This window comes from Elephas maximus, chromosome 20, assembly GCF_024166365.1.
Source record: "Elephas maximus indicus isolate mEleMax1 chromosome 20, mEleMax1 primary haplotype, whole genome shotgun sequence".
Taxonomy (NCBI): Eukaryota; Metazoa; Chordata; class Mammalia; order Proboscidea; family Elephantidae; genus Elephas; species Elephas maximus.
In genome coordinates, this window is record NC_064838.1 from 26,522,142 (window position 1) to 26,541,303 (window position 19,162).

The 19,162-nt window shown below is 39.5% G+C and overlaps 1 protein-coding gene across 7 annotated transcripts in view; it reads left to right on the forward strand.

Moving 5' to 3' along the window:
• The window catches only part of CNTN4 (contactin 4), a 1,107,632-nt gene that overhangs the window by 533,175 nt on the left and 555,295 nt on the right, over window positions 1-19,162 (forward strand). For all 7 annotated transcript variants that reach the window (XM_049862392.1, XM_049862391.1, XM_049862390.1 and 4 more), the window contains one exon: window positions 1,645-1,781. In XM_049862392.1, the coding sequence (XP_049718349.1) occupies window positions 1,727-1,781 (55 nt within the window). In that variant the 5' untranslated portion in view covers window positions 1,645-1,726. The remainder of the gene's footprint in view (window positions 1-1,644; window positions 1,782-19,162) is intronic.

The window sequence follows — 19,162 nt, forward strand, 5'->3', positions numbered from 1 at the left end:
GTTTTCCTTGAAAAGACCTTTAGAGAGGGGCAGGGTAGGGTAACTTAGCCAGGACTACATGATTAGTTATTGCCAAAGCTGTAAATAGAATGCATCTCCAAGTTCCCTAGATTTCTCACTTATTTGATGAACTGATGAGTCCGTAACCCCCTGCTCATCTTTGAAACCGCAGTGGGAACTCATCCCCTTTACAAAGTCTCCCAGGCCAGAAAGGAGCTTCCTCCTACCTTAAGAATGGCACATTCTGTTGCAATGATATGGCCTTGTGGAGAACCGCAAGACCCTTGAGGACAGAGATTGTGTCCTGCTCATTCTCGTGGGTCCAGTGCCTCACCTCGTGTTTGGGAGGCAGAAGGTGCTGTGTATATGCATTAATGTATGGCTGGCTGGCATCGAGAACGGGAGAAGGAATGGGTGGGTGAGAGGGAGCACAGGGATCCGTGTTTTACTATGGTCATGTTGCAAACCTTTGGCACCTGAGGAAAATCTAGTTTTGTTGGGCTCACCCTACGTTTAAAAAATATTTTCAGCTGATTTCGAGTATTTAAAACTTTATTTTAAATTTTCAAGATACAATACGGAATATTTTTAACTCCTCTTTAAAAAGTTGTGTATTCTCGTCTACAAGACTAGGCTGGTGGCTCCATACGCCATCCAGCAGCCCAAGCTGAGGGGCATGTGCCGCCTTCAGACAGGGCATGCCTGGGCTCTCCCAGATGCCACGTCCGCTGCTTGATTCACTCATGTGGTTACCTGCTGGGTAGCTTCTGGTACATAGAACAGGCATTCTCTCTATCACAGAATTCCCGTTTTAAGAGTCCTGGCTAATGGAAGAACCCCTTTTCTTTATTATGTCCTGCACCTATCCAAATGAACCTAGTAGGTGCTACTCCTAGTTGGTAAGATTTCTCAGTTAGCGCTGGAGCTGTGCACTTTTATTGTATTTTAGAAATGAAACATGGAGCATAGGGGAAAAAGTAGGTATTTAGACTGATAGAGTAGTTACACATTTGCTCACATAGCTGTATTCTAAAATAATTGGGAATTTCTACTTCAGGTCCACCAATATTTACCCTACCTATGGCAGTTCTTCCATATTGACTTTTTTTGGGTGTGTTATTAATTAGCAAATATATAAGAATAGGGACTGGGAGGGAACTTGGAAGGTATAATCCATTCCCCTGCCTTCAGGATGGTTCACTCATAATCAGAAGCTGTTCTTCTCTTCACTCAGGAGCCACAGGGACACACCAGCTTCAGTCCGTTGCCCATTTGTTCTTTGGAAGAGATGAATTAAAAAAAACAAAAAACCAGTTGCCCATGAGTCGATTCCGACTCATAGCGACCCCACAGGACAGAGTAGAACTGCCCCATAGGGTTTCCAAGGAGCGCCTGGTCAATTCGAACTGCCGACCTTTTGGCTAGCAGCTGTGGCTCTTAACCACTGCACCAGCAGGGTTTCTGGAAGAGATGAATAGGAGGCTTATTTGCTCTGTGTTCATAGTTTAGCATGCTTCTCTCTTTTCCTTCAATAGTAACTTTTCCGTAAGTGAACTTTATGTATATTCAGGTAACGATGAATTTGCAGAGACCACCAGGAGAAGTATTCCCAAGTCTCACTGTAATGTCTCTTCTTTCCTACAGATTAAAGGTTGTACAAAACTTAAAAGAAGCAGCAATTCTATTGTTATTGGACTTGAAACTCCTTTGACCTCGGAAACTGAAGATGAGGTTGCCATGGGAACTGCTGGTACTGCAATCATTCATGTTGTGCCTGGCAGGTAGAGTGTCATTTTAAAACTTTTTGATTTAAAAATGCCACTGTCTTTCACACTAATTCAGAAGTGGGCCTTCACTTTAGATGGCAGTGTTAAAACCGTAAGAGTGCATGTGACTAAGACTAGCATTCGCTGACACTGTTGAATACACCTTCCTAATGGTCTTTTAGAGGCTCTTTTCGTGGAGTTGTATCCAAAGCTAGACATTGATGTTTCACCTGTCTATCTGGTTCTTTTAGAGTCGTTTGAGCCGTTATTTAGTTTGAAAGTTGTTATTTTTGCTTATCCCTCTGCTCTATTGCACTGAGATATTGAGCAATAAAACTGATAGTACAGACTGGAGTATGGCATACTTTGACGTCAGTGGATGGATGTTTATCTGGGCAGTGCTGTCAATGTCTCTGTTCATCTCTCTCCATCTTTGATACTGATTCCCTTTCGTGTTCATTTCAGTGCAGCTATAGTTTCGCAGAAGCCAGAAAGCAAAAAGACAGCAGGTTTTCCTTACTAGAAAAAGTTCAAACATACTGTTTATTACTTTCTCAGTTTTCTGGAAGGTGTGAGCTTAGTAGTTGACATACATGATTCAAGTGCTCATGATGCCTTTTAGACCCAGTATGCACTGGGAGTTGGTCTCTAGGCTGGTTTGGTGGCTCTCTTTCCAGGTCTTTTTGAACTGAGTCTTTTGACCTGCTTTGTTATTCAGAGCATTAAGTCCAAGAGGAATACCTGGAATATATCTTCAGTTTTTATGTGAAACAAAAATGACATTTTGATCACCATTATTTTGATTCATACATTCATTCAGACAATATTATTGAGTGCCTTGCAATGTGCCAGCCCTGTTTTGCGATCTGGGAATATAATCCCAAGCAAGACAGACATAATCACAGCTCTCTTAGAGCAGTATTAGCTGAGATAACTGACAGCTTGTTGACAGCAGATCATTTGCAGTTGTTACAAAGTTAAAGGTAATAATGGGAGTAATGGGAGTACTAACGTGTATGGATCACTTACTCCATGCCAGGCTCTACACTCACTATGCTTGTTTAATTCTCCCATAACCCCTAGGAGGTAGGTATGTTTTATTTATTTCTACTCTTATAGTAATTATTATTATCAACTGAAGCATCAAGAAGTTTGGAAATTCACCTAAGTTCACCAGGGTAGTAAGTGTAGAGCTAAGACACACACTCAAGCCGAATGTCTTATCTAGCGCTGCTGTAACAGAAATATCACAGTAAGTGGCTTTAATGAACAGAAATTTATTTTCTCACAGTTTAGAAGGTTAGAAGTCCAACTTCAGGGCGTTGTCTCTAGGGGAAGGCTTTCTCTGTCTGTTTGCTCTGGGGAAATGTCCTTGTCTCTTTTCAGTTTCTGCTCCTTGGTTGCTTGGTGAACTTCGCGTGACATGGCATCTATCTTTCCTAATCTCTTTTCCTAATCTCTGCTTGTGTTTCCTCTGTTGCTTGCTTAATCTGCTCTTTTATATCTCAAAAGAGATTGATTTAAGACACACCCTACACAAATACTGTCTCATTAACATAACAAAGGAAAGCCATTCCCAAATGGAATTATAACCACGGGTAGCGGGTAGTGGGGTTAGGATTTACAGCACATGTTTTTAAGGGACACAATTCAGTCAGTAACACAGACTACTCTGGTTTTGACCATCATACTATGCAATCTTTTGGCTGTCTTGTCAGTTTGGCTAGTTCATGGTTGCAAATTTATTCTTGAAATTTTTGTTTTTAGTCCTCCTGGGTTTTTCTAAATTAAGCCCTCATAATTTTGGGTTTTAATTTATGACTCTTATAAAACCATGTCTTAAAATTCTGAGTTCCTTGCTTTAATTGAGTTCACAATACCCTCACCATTCCGTGACAGACATTTAGGCAGCTAGCCACCCCTTCGAGAGATGTTGTTGTTAGGTGCTGTCAAGTTGGTTCCAACTCATAGCAACCTTGTGTACAATGGAACAAAACTCTGCCTGGTCCTGCACCAACCTCACAATCATTGCTAAGTTTGAGCCACCGTGTCCATCCATCTCAACAAGGGTCTTTGAGAGACATTGCTATTCTCCATCATCTGTTCTGAACCTAAAGTGTCCCTCCAGTTGTATGCCCCAGATTCTAGGACCTCAGTTGCTTTTCTGTTTTCATGCATCTTGCTCCTCCTAAAGGAACTCAACCAATACTCCCTGACTCTAACTTCTTATAGACTCTAGGATAATCATAGTCTTTAGACCATAATGTGCCAAATTGATTTTTCAGTATTTTACTACAGTCATGTGTTTATTTTCTCCCAGTGTGCTAAGTAGATATCAAAAAATTAAAGGGCTGAAGATCAAGAAAACCATTAATCTCTTCAATTGTGTTTTGAAAAACTTGGACTACTCACCTGAAGTGTATACATGTATCTCTTTTGTTCACTTCACTTTTTGTAGAGGATCAGTATATTGATAGTTTTTGTGAACCTTTTTTGTGAACCATTTTACATGGCATTAATATTCCCTTACCATATGCCTCCTTCACTGTAGGTAAAGTCAAGTTTTAATTAATGTTTTTGTTTTCTTGCTGTTTTTCTTGATTTCATTAATTTACATTGTACTTAGCACTCTGCATTTTGAACAAGTTTCTTTAACTGATCATTCTTCCTTTTGTGTATCTTTCATAACTTTTCTATATTTCCTTAGTCTTAGTTTTTTTTTTTTTTTTGGTGAGTTTTTGGCAAGGAAAATATATATGTCTACTATCTTTACCATAATTTGTGAACCTTAAATAAGCTTTTTTCCCCAAATAAAACAGAAGATCCAAATGTACAAGCAGGCTAATCCTTCACGGAATACACCTTGTAAGTCTGCTGATTATTAGACAGCATTGATTAGTAATTTGCAATGAAATGGAAATATTCTGCTATTTTGCCACATGCTAAACCAGCCTCAGGCAATAATTTTCCAAAAAAGACTACTGATGCCTGTAGACTGAAAATTCAGTCTCTACAAAATGGGCTTTGTTATTCTCCCTCTTGCCCAATTTAAAGCAAGAGTGTCATAGATCCTGCTACCAACATAAGCAATGATGCTAACAGATGAGTGAAACACTATTAAAGAAGTAAAAGTGGCCCCTATTGTGTAACAGGGGATGCTGGTGACTCGTTAGACTAAGGTACCAACCACTGCCCAGCTATAGTCCTGGGTTGCTGCTCTTTTTTTTTTTTTTTTTTAACGCAGAAATCTCCTAATTCTTTAGCCTTACTAACTATGCAAATTATTAGGGAAAAAGAAAAAAAAAGTTGAGACAAACCAAAATGATCTGCAAGCTGGATGCTGTTTATAGCTCACCAGTGTGCAAATTTAATTTTAAACATTTGGCTTCCCTTTGATGTTAGACATGGTGCCAACTACACTTTGGCCTTAGGGCTTTTGCACTAACCCTTTTACCTAGAATCCTCTTACCCTAAATGCTACCACGAGTCACTCTCTGACCTTCTGGTGCTGAAATGTCACCTAATTGGTGAGGATTTCAGATCACAATGATTAGAATAGCAATACTCCCTTCCACCGACAGTTACTACCCTTTTTACTGCCTTATTTTTCTCCAGAGCTCTAATCAGTATCTGAATAGTTTGTACTAACTGTCTCTCCCCACTGTATACTGAGCTCTCTGAAGGCAAACATTTCTGTCTCTTTAGTTCCCAGCATCAGGAAATGCCTGGCACATAAATAAACAAGTATTTGTCAAGTGAATGAATGTTGCATACTGGCTAGACATGAGAGAGGGGGTAGACCTCTGGCTGTAACCTGTAATATGAACCTAGAGCATGCTGGTACTCACTTTTCTGTTATCCCAATGAACTAGCCACAGATGAGGCTCATCCATATAGAAGTTTGGGTTTTTGTTTGTTTTAGTTAAATTGAAATATAAGTTATAACTTTATAAGTTATAAAGTTACTTTGTGTGCCTTGAACTCCCTCTATCCAAAGCTTTTGGTACAGCACTTCCTTGCCTGTTTCTGACTTCAACAAGAACTGGGGTGGACTCTTTCTCCTCTGGACTTTTCTGCCCCAGGAGTTTCTCTGAAATCACAAGCAAGCCTAACTACCAGAAGTTAACCTCTTCCCTGGGAGCAGTCCTCAGCCAATGGGGCAGGGCATCAGTAGATTAATGCTGCAGTCACCTGTCTTTTGGGAGGGCAATTCTTAGAGACATTCTACACATTTTTTTGGAGGTCCTCGACAGGACAGAGCCCCAGCTGCCCACAGTAACTTCCTGTATCTTTTCCTTCTTCACTGTTTCATTTATCCCACCCCTACACTCTTGTTTCTCAGGACCACCTCCCAAATAAACTGCTTCCAAGTCCTTCTCTCAAGATCTGCTTTTGGAGGAATCCAACCAAAGCATGCACTCACCAATTAATAGCAAAGCAGCAGCACTATATTGATCATGTCAGTAATTAGTGTGAAACCAGACTGGAAACAGCTTTGGCAGAGATAAGTGAAGCGTTGACTATCTGCATAAATGCATATGGATATATGTAGGCATGAAATTACATGTATTGAAACCAAACTCCTGCCCTTGAGTCAATTCCCACTCATGGTGACCCCATGTAATTACAGAGTAGAACTGTGCTCCATAGGGTTTTCTTGGCTATAATCTTTATGAAAGCAGATTGCCAGGGCTTTCTTCCATGGTGCTGCTGGGTGGTTTTGAATTTCCAAACCCTTTGCACCACCCAGGAACAGTAATTACATGTAGACATACCTCTATATAGTTATGTCCATAAACATTACATAGGTACTATCATTACATAGGTTCTATAAGTAGACAGTTCTGCTAATAACCAGATGTGAATTGTTGGGCAAATTGTTTTTCCTGAGATTCAGTTTATACCTCTTTACAATGAGAGGGTTGAGCAGATGTTCTCTAAATTCTCTTTTAATTCTAAAAATGTACAGTTCTATCAGTACACATGGTTTGAGATATGTACATTGATAGGGTTAGAGCTAAGCCTGAGATTTTTAGATTATTAGATTTTTAGATTATTAGGAAAACTAATAGGAGATTTTACACAGGTCATATGCCTTGCCATGTGTTACTGATTCTGGTCACACTGGCACAATTTGAAAGAAAGAATAAAGTGGCTGGTCCATATGTTCATATGTTGCAAAAGGCGTGAAGACATTTAAAAACCCTCTGTGAATGAGAGCAAAAATGTGTATTTGATATATTCTCAGTTGGTCTTGGTTTCAGGGAGGCTGAATTTATTCCCATCTATCTACGTATCTACGTGGTGCAGTTTACCAACTCCAGCAATTATCTCTTTTTGAGAAAGTGCATCCTTTCCAAACGCAAGTTTTTGTTGGTTGGTTCACAAAATCTATGCTGTTGTTGCAGCTGCATCTGGGGGTAGGCAGTGGAGGGTAGGCCCTGTGTAATTCAAGGAGACATGCTCTGAGACTGGCTAGCGCCCACAGAAGCTAGCGCCACAGGAGCGCTGGTTGAACAGACTGTCAGAGGAGTGTGGCTTAAATCTGTGATAGTAAAAATTGCAAACCAAAGTCCGATACCTGCAAACAGAGAGCAAGGAAGGAGAGAATGTTCGGTGTGCTTCCCAAGGTGTTTCAGGCTTAGGAAGACTGTCATCACTAAGACTGAAAAACCAAAACCAGGTGCTATGGAGTCGATTCTGACTCATGGAGATCCCCTGTGTATCAGAGTAGAACTGTGCTCCATAAGGTTTTCGATGGCCAGCAAAGTAGATTGCCAGGCCTTTCTCCTCTCTGAGGAGCCTCTTGGTGGATTCAAACCTCCAACTTTTCAGTTAGTAACTATGTGCATAACCGTTTGTTCCACCTAGGGACCCCTAAAGACTGAAGTAGGCTGGCTATTGTTTTGGCTTAATCTGGAGCCCTGAAAGCACAAACACACAATAGGAGTTCCCAGGTTATGTGTTGAGGTTGATGGTAGAACTCAGTGACTACTGTGGACAACTGGGCCTCTTTCCACTTAACCAAAACACTCCAGCAAAGCTCAGGACCAGCCCTAACACATCTTTTTCCTTCTTCATGATACTCATATATCCATACCAGGAGAGTACCCAGAATTTAGTTACAAAGCTTGCCCACACAGTGCAGCCAGGTATAATATTTCAGTTGCCAAGACTCTTATACTTTCCCTCCAGAATAAACAGCAAAGCAGGAGACATTCAAATAACTCGCAGTTCTGGACAGATATTAAACCGAACACTGCCCCAGTTCTTGCAAAAGTACCAAGTATTCAATTAAGACTAAAAGAAAGTTGAGTAAATGTCAGTTTTCATATATTTCCTGCAAAGCATAGTGCTGTATTGATCTCTTATTTTATTGTTTCTCTTTCTAAGAAACTGCCTTGCCAACACATTCACAATCATGCTGACTGAAGCCAAAGAATGGATTTCTTATTTCCTGTGAGCTCTCTCATACTCATGGCCATCAAATGAAGCCAAAAGTGGTAGAAAGATTTAGCAAGAAGAGAGCTAATAACTAGATTAAAAAGCAGTGATTGCAGTGATCAAAATTCAGGAAAAAATAGGGGAAGCATTTCCAGAAAATAACAAACAGCAAATGGAAAACTCTTTTTCAATATCAATTTAAGTATTAAATACATTCCATGGAGGCTAAATATTAACCAATAATGAAAATGTTGAGGTAAATACAGAAGCTGGCAACGATTTTATATTCCTACAGGCATGGATATAGAGTAGCATTCCCATAAACCATAAGTTATTAGAGATATTCTATTTAAGACCTCCCTGGAAGTAAAACCACTGAAGTCTTCATTAGATATGCTCAGTCAAGCCAGATGTCTTCACTATAAATAAAACTCCCCCCCCCCAACCCCCGCATAGAGTCTAAGGCATGTTGTATCTAGAAAAAAAAAAAAGTGACTGAACTCTGTTGAATGCAACAAATTAGAAGAGGGGAGAAAGAACTAGTAAGTGAAAATCCAAACTAGAAGACAAGACTATGTGTGTTTTGATATCGGTGTGTGTGATAATCCTCTGTTGAGATGTGGGTTCAGTGGTGCTGGTTCCTAGCTTGAAGATGGTGGTTGCAGGAATAGCCCATGATATCTCTGACCAAGCTAAAAATGCCATCTGGTGGTTAAGAGCTACTAACTAGGTCTGTGGCTTACTAGCTATGTAATTAAGCTACTTATTTGTTTTTTAATCTGAAAAAATAGGCTAAGTAAAAGTGTATTTACTTTATTTGAGTACCTGTGAGGACTGAGATCATGTATACTTTTTTGTGTATTTGGCATAGTGCCTGATATTTAATAAGCACCAGTAAGTGTTAATATTTATCGGGAGTGCCTGGGTAATACAAATGGTTAACACCCTCAGCTGCTAGCCAAAAGATCAGAGGTTCCAGTCTACCCAGAGGCACCTTGGTAGAAAGGCCTGGAAACCTACTTCTGAAAAATCAGCCATTGAAAACGCTATGCAGCACAATTCTACTCTGTCACAAATGAGGTTGCCATGAGTTGAAATTCATTTGACTGCAGCTAGTTTTTATTATTCATTGAGTTGTTGAACACATACGAGGGCCTGCCAGGGCCAGGCTTTGTGCTGCACTCCAAGAATATAATTTAGTTCTAAATGAAACACAGTCCCTATCCTCATGACCCCAATGATGATGCTAATAGCCAGGCACCATCCATTCCTTCTGATCTCATGGCAAAGGTGGCAGTTGATGGTAGAGACAAGTAGCCACACATTCCGTATCCTCCTCCTAGTCCTGACTTTCCTTCTTCTTCTGTCAGTTAAGGCAAATAGAGACCAAGTGTTGTACCTTGAATGGCTGCTTGCAAGCGTTTACCCCAGGCACTATGCAACAAACTAGGAGGTAGAACAGAAGCACTAAACATATTATTAGGCCAGTTAGCTGAGATGTCCCATGAAACCATGACCTCAAACCTCCAAGCCAAGGAACCAAATGCCATTAGGTTTTTAGTTGTACATAAGCAGTCTCAGCAGCTACTCTTTGTTGTTGTTGTTATAAATTTATCACACAACTTTTGCCGGTGCAGCTTTTTACAAATGTACAACTTATTGACAACAATTATAATAATAGGCTGTGTTACCCTAACCTTAATCAATTCCATTTTTCCATCATCATTATCTTCCCATCCTTTCCCTTTCCTTCTGCTTTTCATGTATGTGATAGCCAAGATATTTTGGGCCTGCCTTCTGGCAGCAAGATACCAAGAAGAGGTGCTAATTGGGGCCATCTATTGGGGCCTAGCACTGGGAAAGGGCTGCAGTGGTTTCTATGATGGGGCTCCCAGAAATTCATCAAGTTACAAGGAGCTTGTTGTTTCTTGTTAGCTGCGGTTAAGTCAGCCCATTACTCACGGCAACCTCATACCCAGTCCTGCGTCATCCCCATGGTTGGTTGCAGATGAGACCATTGGGATCTTTAGGGTTTTCATTGGCTGACTTTTGGAAGTAGATCACCAGGCCTTTGTATCCTAGTCTGGAAGCTCTACTGAAACCCGTTCAGCATCATAGCAACACACAGCCCTCCACTGATAGATGGGATGGTGGTTGCACATGAGGTGCATTGGCTGGGACTCAGACTTGGGTCTCCCTCATGGAAGGTGAGAATTCTACCACTGAACTACCAATGTCGCCATTGTAAGGAGACAGGGATTCCAAAGAGAGAAAGATCTGTTAGTTCAGGACAATCAAAGCTTTTAAAAACGCATTTTACAAAAAAGAAATAGCCTAAGTAAAGGAGCACGTAAAAGCCCTTAATATCACTGTGGTGGAGTGTGCCAGAGCAGACTCTCTTCTGTGTCATTTCCTTCCATTCTCTTCTACGTCTAAGCCTCCCTTTGTGATTTTAACCAGTGTTGGGTAAGGATGTGGCCCTACTGCAGCCTAATACCACCCTTAATTTGTTTAGCACTTGTTAGTCTGTAAAATGTTCGCTGCTCAGTCTGTTTAACAAGCCTGTTAAGGGCTAAGGACATCAATGAGAATAATTTCAAAAGTAAAAATTTATTGAGAGTGTATGTGTCAGGTACAGTGCCAAAATCCTTGAATACATGATTCCATCTAAACCTCACAACACCTCTCTGAGAGACGTGCAATACCCATTTCTTATATGAAGGGTTACATGACCTGCCTAAGGAACCAGAACTTGTACATACCCCAGGCAGCATGTGAACATAGGTTTGTGTGGGTCCAAGGCCTGTGCTTTTAACCCTTATGCTATGATAGCTATCAAAATAGAGTCTGTGTTCTCACGGAGTTTATCATTTTATGAGATAATCCCAATTTTACATATGAAAATCTGTGGGGTAAGTGACCTACTTAATGTTGCTGGCATTGACATCAAAAGTAAAGCTGAATTCTAGGTTTTCTGTTTCATAATCCAGTGGCTTGCTTTTTCCCACTGGTTTATATGCTGCCTTTTTACTAAAGTATACCTGGCTTTCATAGCACCTTATTGAATACCCGATGACATCAAGAAAGGGTTTTTATGCTGAAGAGGTGTCTCAAGTATTGAAAAAATTTAATTTTTCTGAGAAGCCTAGTTTCTGTGCCTGTGAACCACCAACAGATGTGATATTGGCCTGTGCCCTGTACCCAAGGTTTTGAACCGGCTTGAAATGTTTCAGTCGCAGCCAGTGGGAACAAGGCAAGACTTCGAACTGGTTTGAAATGGTTCAGTCATAGCTGATGGAAACCAGGGCAGCATGTGTGTTGTGTAGCAACCACATTTCTTGTGCGTTGGATTTTGACCTGAGTAGAAAACAGGCAGCAGTGCTCTGCTCAAAGATGACAGCTGACCACACCATTCTGAATGTGTGTCTTTCTCCAGTCTCACCAATAATCCAATCTTATGTATCAGGAAACTTTCAGGAGCCTGATGCTGGAGATTGAACTCTTGGCAGGACCATAGAGAGAGGAACACATTCCAAGTTATGTGGTGGGCTGCCATCTTTGAGCAGGACATCACTGCCTGTTTCCTACTTAGGGCAAAATCCGTCACACAAGATATTTGGTTCCTATGCAACATGTATGCTGCCCTTGTTTTTGAAAGCCATGACTGAACTGTTTTAAACCAGTTTGAAGCTCTGCCTGTACGTTATTTTATGATGTAGTGAGAGCAGAAAAAAAATGTTATTTCTTCATTTTAAAGGAAAATAGGACTATGTGGGAGAAATGTTGGTAAGTAGAAAATAAAACATTCCCTGAGCCTACAAGTAGAGTACAATTTTTTGTGATTTTGGTAAACAGTAATGCATATGTCATTAGGTATGAGTTCCATGCTTAAAGAAATTTTTTTTAAGTTATCATATTTTGCAAAACCCCTAGTGTGTTGCTTATTTGCTTTGTGTCTTCACAAAGCAATCATGAGTATTTTCCTTTAAGGAAGATAACAGATTATTTTGTTTTGGCAAGAATTGATACCAAGGGAGAGGACTCACCCCTTCAGATCTGAATCAAGACTTATTTTCGAGGTACTCTTTTCCAAAACAAGGTTTGAGACTCTCAATAAAAGCCACTCTAAATATCTTAAAATTGTGCTAAAACTAAGCACCTGTGGCTATTGAGTACTTGAAATGTGCTAGTCCAAACTGAGGTGTGTTTTATTTTTTAAATGCACATCGGATATTAAAGACTTAGTACAAAAAAGTAACGTAACAGATCTCATTCATAATTTTTATATCAATTACGTGTTAAAACGATAATATTTTTATATAGTGGGTTAAGTAAAATAAATATTTCCTGTGTTTTACTTTCTTTTAATTTGGATACTAAGAAATACAAAATTACATATGTTCCTCACATTATGTTTCTGTTGGGCAGTACTGCATTAGAAAATAAAGGACCTGATCTCCAGATCTTTAAAGTATAACAAGCTGAGAAATAATTGTCTCCTATTCTTATCTTTTTTCTGGGAAAGCCCTGGTAGCCCTGATCCTCACTGGGAAGTTGATCAGGGACAGGTGTAGAGGGAAGAGAAGCATATATGCAAATCTTCTAAGGTGTTGGCTCGGAGGAGGGAGGAATTTTGTTTATCACAGCTCCTCTAAAGCTGCCATGGTAAGACAGAGAATGTCAAAATCTTGTCTTCAGCAAAAACAACCACCTAACTGAAAGAGTAAAGATCAGAGAATTTTTTAACTTTTTTTTTAGATAAACTACAAATAACATTGACCAAAACAGAAATAATTTGTAAATGAATGTTGATAGAAGCACTGTTCATAATAGCCAAAAAAGTGGAAAGAATCCAAATGTCCATCAGCTGATGAATGGGTAAACAAATGTGGTATATCCGTGCAAAGGAATGTTATTGAGTAAGAAGAAATGAAGCTCTGATACATGCTACAACATGCATGAACCTTGAAAACACTGCACTAAATGAAAGAAATCAGATGCAGAAGACCACGTGGTATATGATTCTATTTATAAGAAATGTCCAGAATAGGGAAATCCATAGAGGCAGAAAGTGAATTAGTGGTTTCCATGGGCTCAGGGGATGGAGCAATGGGGCGTGATTCTTAATGGGTATAGAGTTTCTTTTGGGGATCATGAAAATGTTCTAGAATTAGATAGTGATCTATAGGTGGTACAAACAGTTAATGCACTCAGCTGCTAACCCAAAGGATGGAGGTTTCAGTCTACCCAGAGGTGCCTCCGAAGAAAAGCCTGGTGATTTAGGTCCACAAAATCTGCCACTGAAAACTCTAGGGAGTGCAGTTCTATTCTGACACACATGAGAAATCATCTTGACAGCAGCTGGTTGCTTAATGGCTACAAGCTTTGTAAATATATTAAAGACCACTAAATTGTACATTTAATAAGAATGAATTCTATGGTGTGTAATTATATCTCAATAAAAAATAAATCTAGGGAAAAAAAAACAAGTATTTTTCCTGAGAGAGGCAGTCATCCTGTCAGGAAGTCAGAGTTATGCAGGGCCAACTTCACAGAGAAGTTGCCTTGTTTGTCCACAGTCACTAGTGGCATGACCAAGATCCTGGTCTCAAACTCTAATCCCCAGCTGTCTCCCACTACCCAAATATGGAGTCTGGCAGTTGTGTGATTTGGGGCATCAGAATGTTTTATCTTTCTCCATCCCATACTCAGAGTCAGCTTCTGTAATAAGAGAAAAGGAATAAACTACAAACCTCCCTCAGAGAGTGAGCTCTCTCACTTTAATTCACCAAGGTGTGGTATTGGATTCCACCTTGAGAGCAGGTTAGGCGAGACTTAGTAGCCAGAGACAGGTTGGGGGACATCTGTGTCATGAGGGTGTTCTTCAATAGGTAGGACTAGCACTGACTTCACCTATTTTCAATTTTGCTCCAAATTGGCATCACTAGGAAGCAGGACACCTCTGTATTTCCTGCTTACCTGTACCAGACCTCCTGGTGGCCCAAAATTAAAAATCCATTTTGAGTCTGTGATTAAACTTTCCCCTTTCCAAGGGTTATGTCGCGGCCAAAGCTTTGAATAATAGTTCTAATACAAAACAGGTAGGCAGTTTTATGGAGAAACAATATCTGAAAAAGCAGGATGTCAAATAGATTTAAAAGGAATGAATGCAACAATGCATATGTTACTTGAACTGCTTAAGTAAAACGAAAGCAAAATTGGTGTACACTGCCTGGTTTCAACCATATTGCTTCCACGCTCTGGGTTATACCAGAAGAGGATTGCCACAACTAGAAATACATTCCTATTGTTGGAGTGGGAACAAATGTCCAAACAAACAACTCAGGATAAACTTGAGATGCAGAAGAAATCTCTGCTCTTTTCTAAGGAGCTTTGAAGATTAGGTTGAGGAAACAACTCATTGCAGCAAATAAATTATTTCAATAGACAGAGACTCCCAGATTGTCAAAGCTGTACTTTCATCTGGTCCAGCCCTTTCTTTGGACAGATGAGAAAACCAAAGACCAAGAGGATAATTCATTTGCCCAAGTTCACCTGGATAACTGTTTTCAGAGCAAGAACCAAATATTGGGAATATTTGATTTACTTTTATCAAAATAATTGTTTTTTTTCAAGATTTGGACTTGGTAATTGTTTTCTTGTTACATCATAGCATGTTTAAAGTCTGTGTATATAAGTGGACATAAGTTTCCTCATTAAGGATGTTTTAGTCAGAAGCTTTTGATCACCTTTGTCAACTGTTTTCTCACTTGAGAAACTTGTTAGTAGTGCCCTGGTGGCACAGTGGTTAAAACTCTCAGCTGTGAACCAAAAGATAAAGGGTTCAAACCCACCAGCCACTCCCATGGGAGAAAGATGTGACAGTCTACTTCCGTAAAGATTTACAGCCTTGGAAATCTTATGAGGCAGTTCTACTCTGTCCTACAGGGTTGCTATGAGTTGGAATTGATGGTTGTAAGTTTGGTTTTGGGCATATAGTCTTTTTGATACAGTGACAAAATAATATTTAGAGAAGAAATTAGTTTCTTAAATTATGAACTTTGGTTCTTTTGGAAATATTTATACATTCTTTATTTGTTCATTTAATAGCACTTTACTACTCTACACATTCTATGCACTGATGGATATTGGACTTAACTGAAATATTTGTGATTTAGTCTATGAATTTAAGTGTATAATCTTGTAAGCCAAAACAGTTTGTTTCAAACTCACGTGTCCTGCCACGTTTAAATGAGAAATCCGGACAGAATACAGTGGTCTTAACTTTCACGAACCATAGTGTTCCTCATCAGAAGGGATATCCTTGGTGCAGCCTGTAGTGGATACACTTGTGCTCCTGAGGCCAAGACAAATCGGGATTCAAACCTGCCTATACCACATACTAAGTTTGTGACTTGAGAAATTTACTTAATTCTCTGAAAAAAATGTATGCAAGATATTAAGCATACGGATGGCCTACAAGCAGGGCTTAGTAAATGTAACTGTTGTAATAATTTATTAATAATAAAAAGGCTGACCTTCTTCCGCCTTTAGCAGTGACCTCCTCCACCGCCCCCCCCCCCCCCCGCCCAGTGCAAGCAAAACACTTCCATCCACTCTACCTTCAGTGGATCCTGAAGTAAGTGGCATGATTAAAGTAGAAAAAAAAGTGGGAGTGAAACGGAAAAGGAAGATGGAAATCAGACAAGCCTGGGGTGTCCTTTAGCTTCTGGGATTTCTATCAAACCAGGTGGGAAAGATCAAAAGTTGTCGTGTTTTGTTTTGTTGTAAAGTTGACTAAGAAGGAGGAAATTGATAGCCTCTTTGCCAGGTAGAAAATAGGATTGATGGCTGTTTTTCTTATCAAATTGTATTATTGTAAGGATATATTTTGTCTTGTTCTCTCTATAGCTGTATCGATACACATGTATATAAACTTTTTTTTTCTGTGTGTTTACCTAGTCTTTGGGGCATTCTGATAATATTTAAACTAGAATTTTTTTTTAAATGGAGAATACTGTATTACTAATCTAATAACTTATCATTCACTATGGATATTTAGGAAACCCTGATGGCATAGTGGTTAAGTGCTACGGCTGCTAACCAAAAGGTCAGCAGTTCGAATCCATCAGGTGCTCCTTGGAAACCCTATGGGACAGTTCTACTCTGTCTTGTAGGGTCTCTGTGAGTCAGAATTGACTCAACTGCAGTGAGTTTGGCTTTGGTGTGGATATTTATTTTACCTTATTTTTCACATTTCTTAATATTGCAACATGAGCTCAAGCCCTAGCCAAGATTTTCATTACTGAGGATGATAATAATTGTATTAGCAATAATAACAACAGCAGTTACTGACCTTCTTCCTCTGTTAGATGCTTCAAATAAGTTTTATAGTTTATATTAGGCTGAAAACAGCTCTAATATGGCTGATATCACCACCTGTGCTTAGAGAAAGAGCAACTAAAGCAAGTGGCTGAATGTCATGCCTGGAATGTCTTCCTCCCACTCTCTCCTGGTCAATATCAGCCTCAAACCTCAGCACGGTTTCACTGATGGCGGATAGCTTCCTCCCACTCTCTCCTGGTCAACATCCGCCTCAGACCTTGTCATGTTGCTCTAAAGCAACACTCTTGTTTTTTTATAGTCAGTCTCCTGGGTGTAAACTCAAACTTTTGTCCCTTCCCAGGTGCCTGTTCAGCTTAGCCTTTAAGCAGCTTCCTTCCCAGTTACTGATTGGATACATTATTGGGGACTAAACCAGTTTAAACTGTGTAGATGAGCTACCGTCCAATGCCCCTTTGCTTCTTGTAAGTACCCACAGTAGAGCAGTTTCTGCGTTATCTCTAAGGAAATTTTTTTTTTTTTCCCCCTCTACATCCTCACGTTTTATCTCCCTTCTAATTGGTGCCTGGTCTTCCCTCAGCCCCCTGTGGTAATATTCATTATCTCTCCCCCTGACCTACTCTGGGTGTGTTCTTTCTCCCTCTCTCCCTCCCTTCTTCCTTCCTTTCCTCTCTCAGTCTAATTACATCTTAGCTTAAAATACAGACTGAAAGCTAATGAAATTAATTGTCTTTAAACACTTTTTCAGGTTCCAACTGTTCACCTCCCTCTGAGTTGAAATGAGTAAAGTTTTAATTTATTTGTTTAAAATTCACTAGGCTAATATGTTCACATACTAATATATGGCATGTACTTCATATATACTATCTATCGTCCATGCTTCTTTTAAAGGAGCAAAGCAGAGTCTTGCCCATAGAAAAAATGCCTCCATCTCCACTCAAGGGACTTAGAAAAATTCAAAGAGCAAACAAAACCAAAATAAATTCACATCTTCCCTGAGCAAAAGTGTTAATAAAAATGAAGCAGTATTTGTCTGGGTCAATGGTTTTTTACCAGAGCTTGTTGTGATATTCTCTGTAGAATTTTACTGAGAAGTTATGAACTGCTGATAAGACAGGTGAATATGAGTTGCACACAAGTGATCTTTGCAAAATAAAAATTGGCAGGTGTAATTGAATTCTCCCCTCTCCTCTTTTTCTCTTCAGCAGAGTTCTTGGACACCCTCTTTGGGAATGTTCTCTTCCCCAGTGGTGTGATATTTGCAGGAAAAACTTTGATTTTAATATAATATTTATCTAACTAGAAATATAGCCAGATTTGAAGTTGATGCTCCAGATAGCATCTATTTCCCTTATGGTTCCAGCTGCTTGCTCCGTTCAGTTGTATTTCAGATGAGGGTAAAGAAAAGGGGACTGCTAATCCCTTGCATTTTATTATTGTGTATGGATCTCATATTATCTAAGTTTGATGTTCAATTAAATCTATATAAATGAATGAATGGGTGGATGAAAGACTGAATGCATGCTTTGTCCAGTGATTAGAAATCGCTTTTGAAATTCAGCCTTTCTCTTTTTATTTCGATGCAATTGTAATAGCAACTCAACAAATCTAGAGCCATATTTTCCACTTTCTGATTTATGACTTTGAGAAAATCACTCGACTGCTTACCACCTCAGATACTTTGCTACATAAGTAGAATAATGGGTTGGAGCCCAAATGAGCTTCCTAGGCCAATTTTTCCCAAAATTTGGTCATCATCTATTTTTGTTCACTCTGTGTACTCCATGTATTATTACTTCATTATTTTTATCAATTGAATTTTTTATCTAAAGGAATGTTATCAAAGCAGTGTGACTTGTAAATTAAAAAAAAAAACATAAAAAACAAATATTATAGAAACAAATGTTATTAAATACTGACTTTTCTCAGAAGACTCTGATCTTGAGCCCTAACAGCTCTCTATAAAAAGAGGATTGGCAAATGGTAGAGAGGTTGAAAGACATGCAGGCATCGACAGAGACATGGGCTTTAATTTAATCAAGAATGAAAGAGATTTAATTGAAAGGGTAGTGAATTCATTCTTAAGTAAGGCAGCATGATTCCATGCCATGTCCACGGGCCATTTAAAAACGATCTCACATACCAGTGTGATGCGTCCCACAATTTGGGAAACGCTAATATAGAGGGATGACGTCTTCCAGCCCTAAAAAGGGGATGCTGTAATGCCCCCAAACGAGGTATCGGATGCAACCTGGCAAAATTGATTCACATGAATCACATTTTTTATGTGTGGTCATTTTTTCTTCTGGAATTATTTTTCATGTACGTAAATAGTTGTTCTGTTTTTGATCCCATATGTTGTTTTTGGGTGCTCTCCAGTCAATTCCCACTCATAGCAACCCCTTGTGACAGAGTAGAACTGCCATATAGAGTTTTCTCTACTGTAATTTGGGGTTGCTATGAATCAACTCGACAGCAGCAGGCTTGGTTTTTTGGAATATATACAGGAGCAGATCACCAGGTCCTTCTCTTATGGAGCACTGGGTAGATTTGAACTGCCAGCCTTTCAGTTAACAGCCAAGTGCTTAACCATTGTACCACCAGGGCTG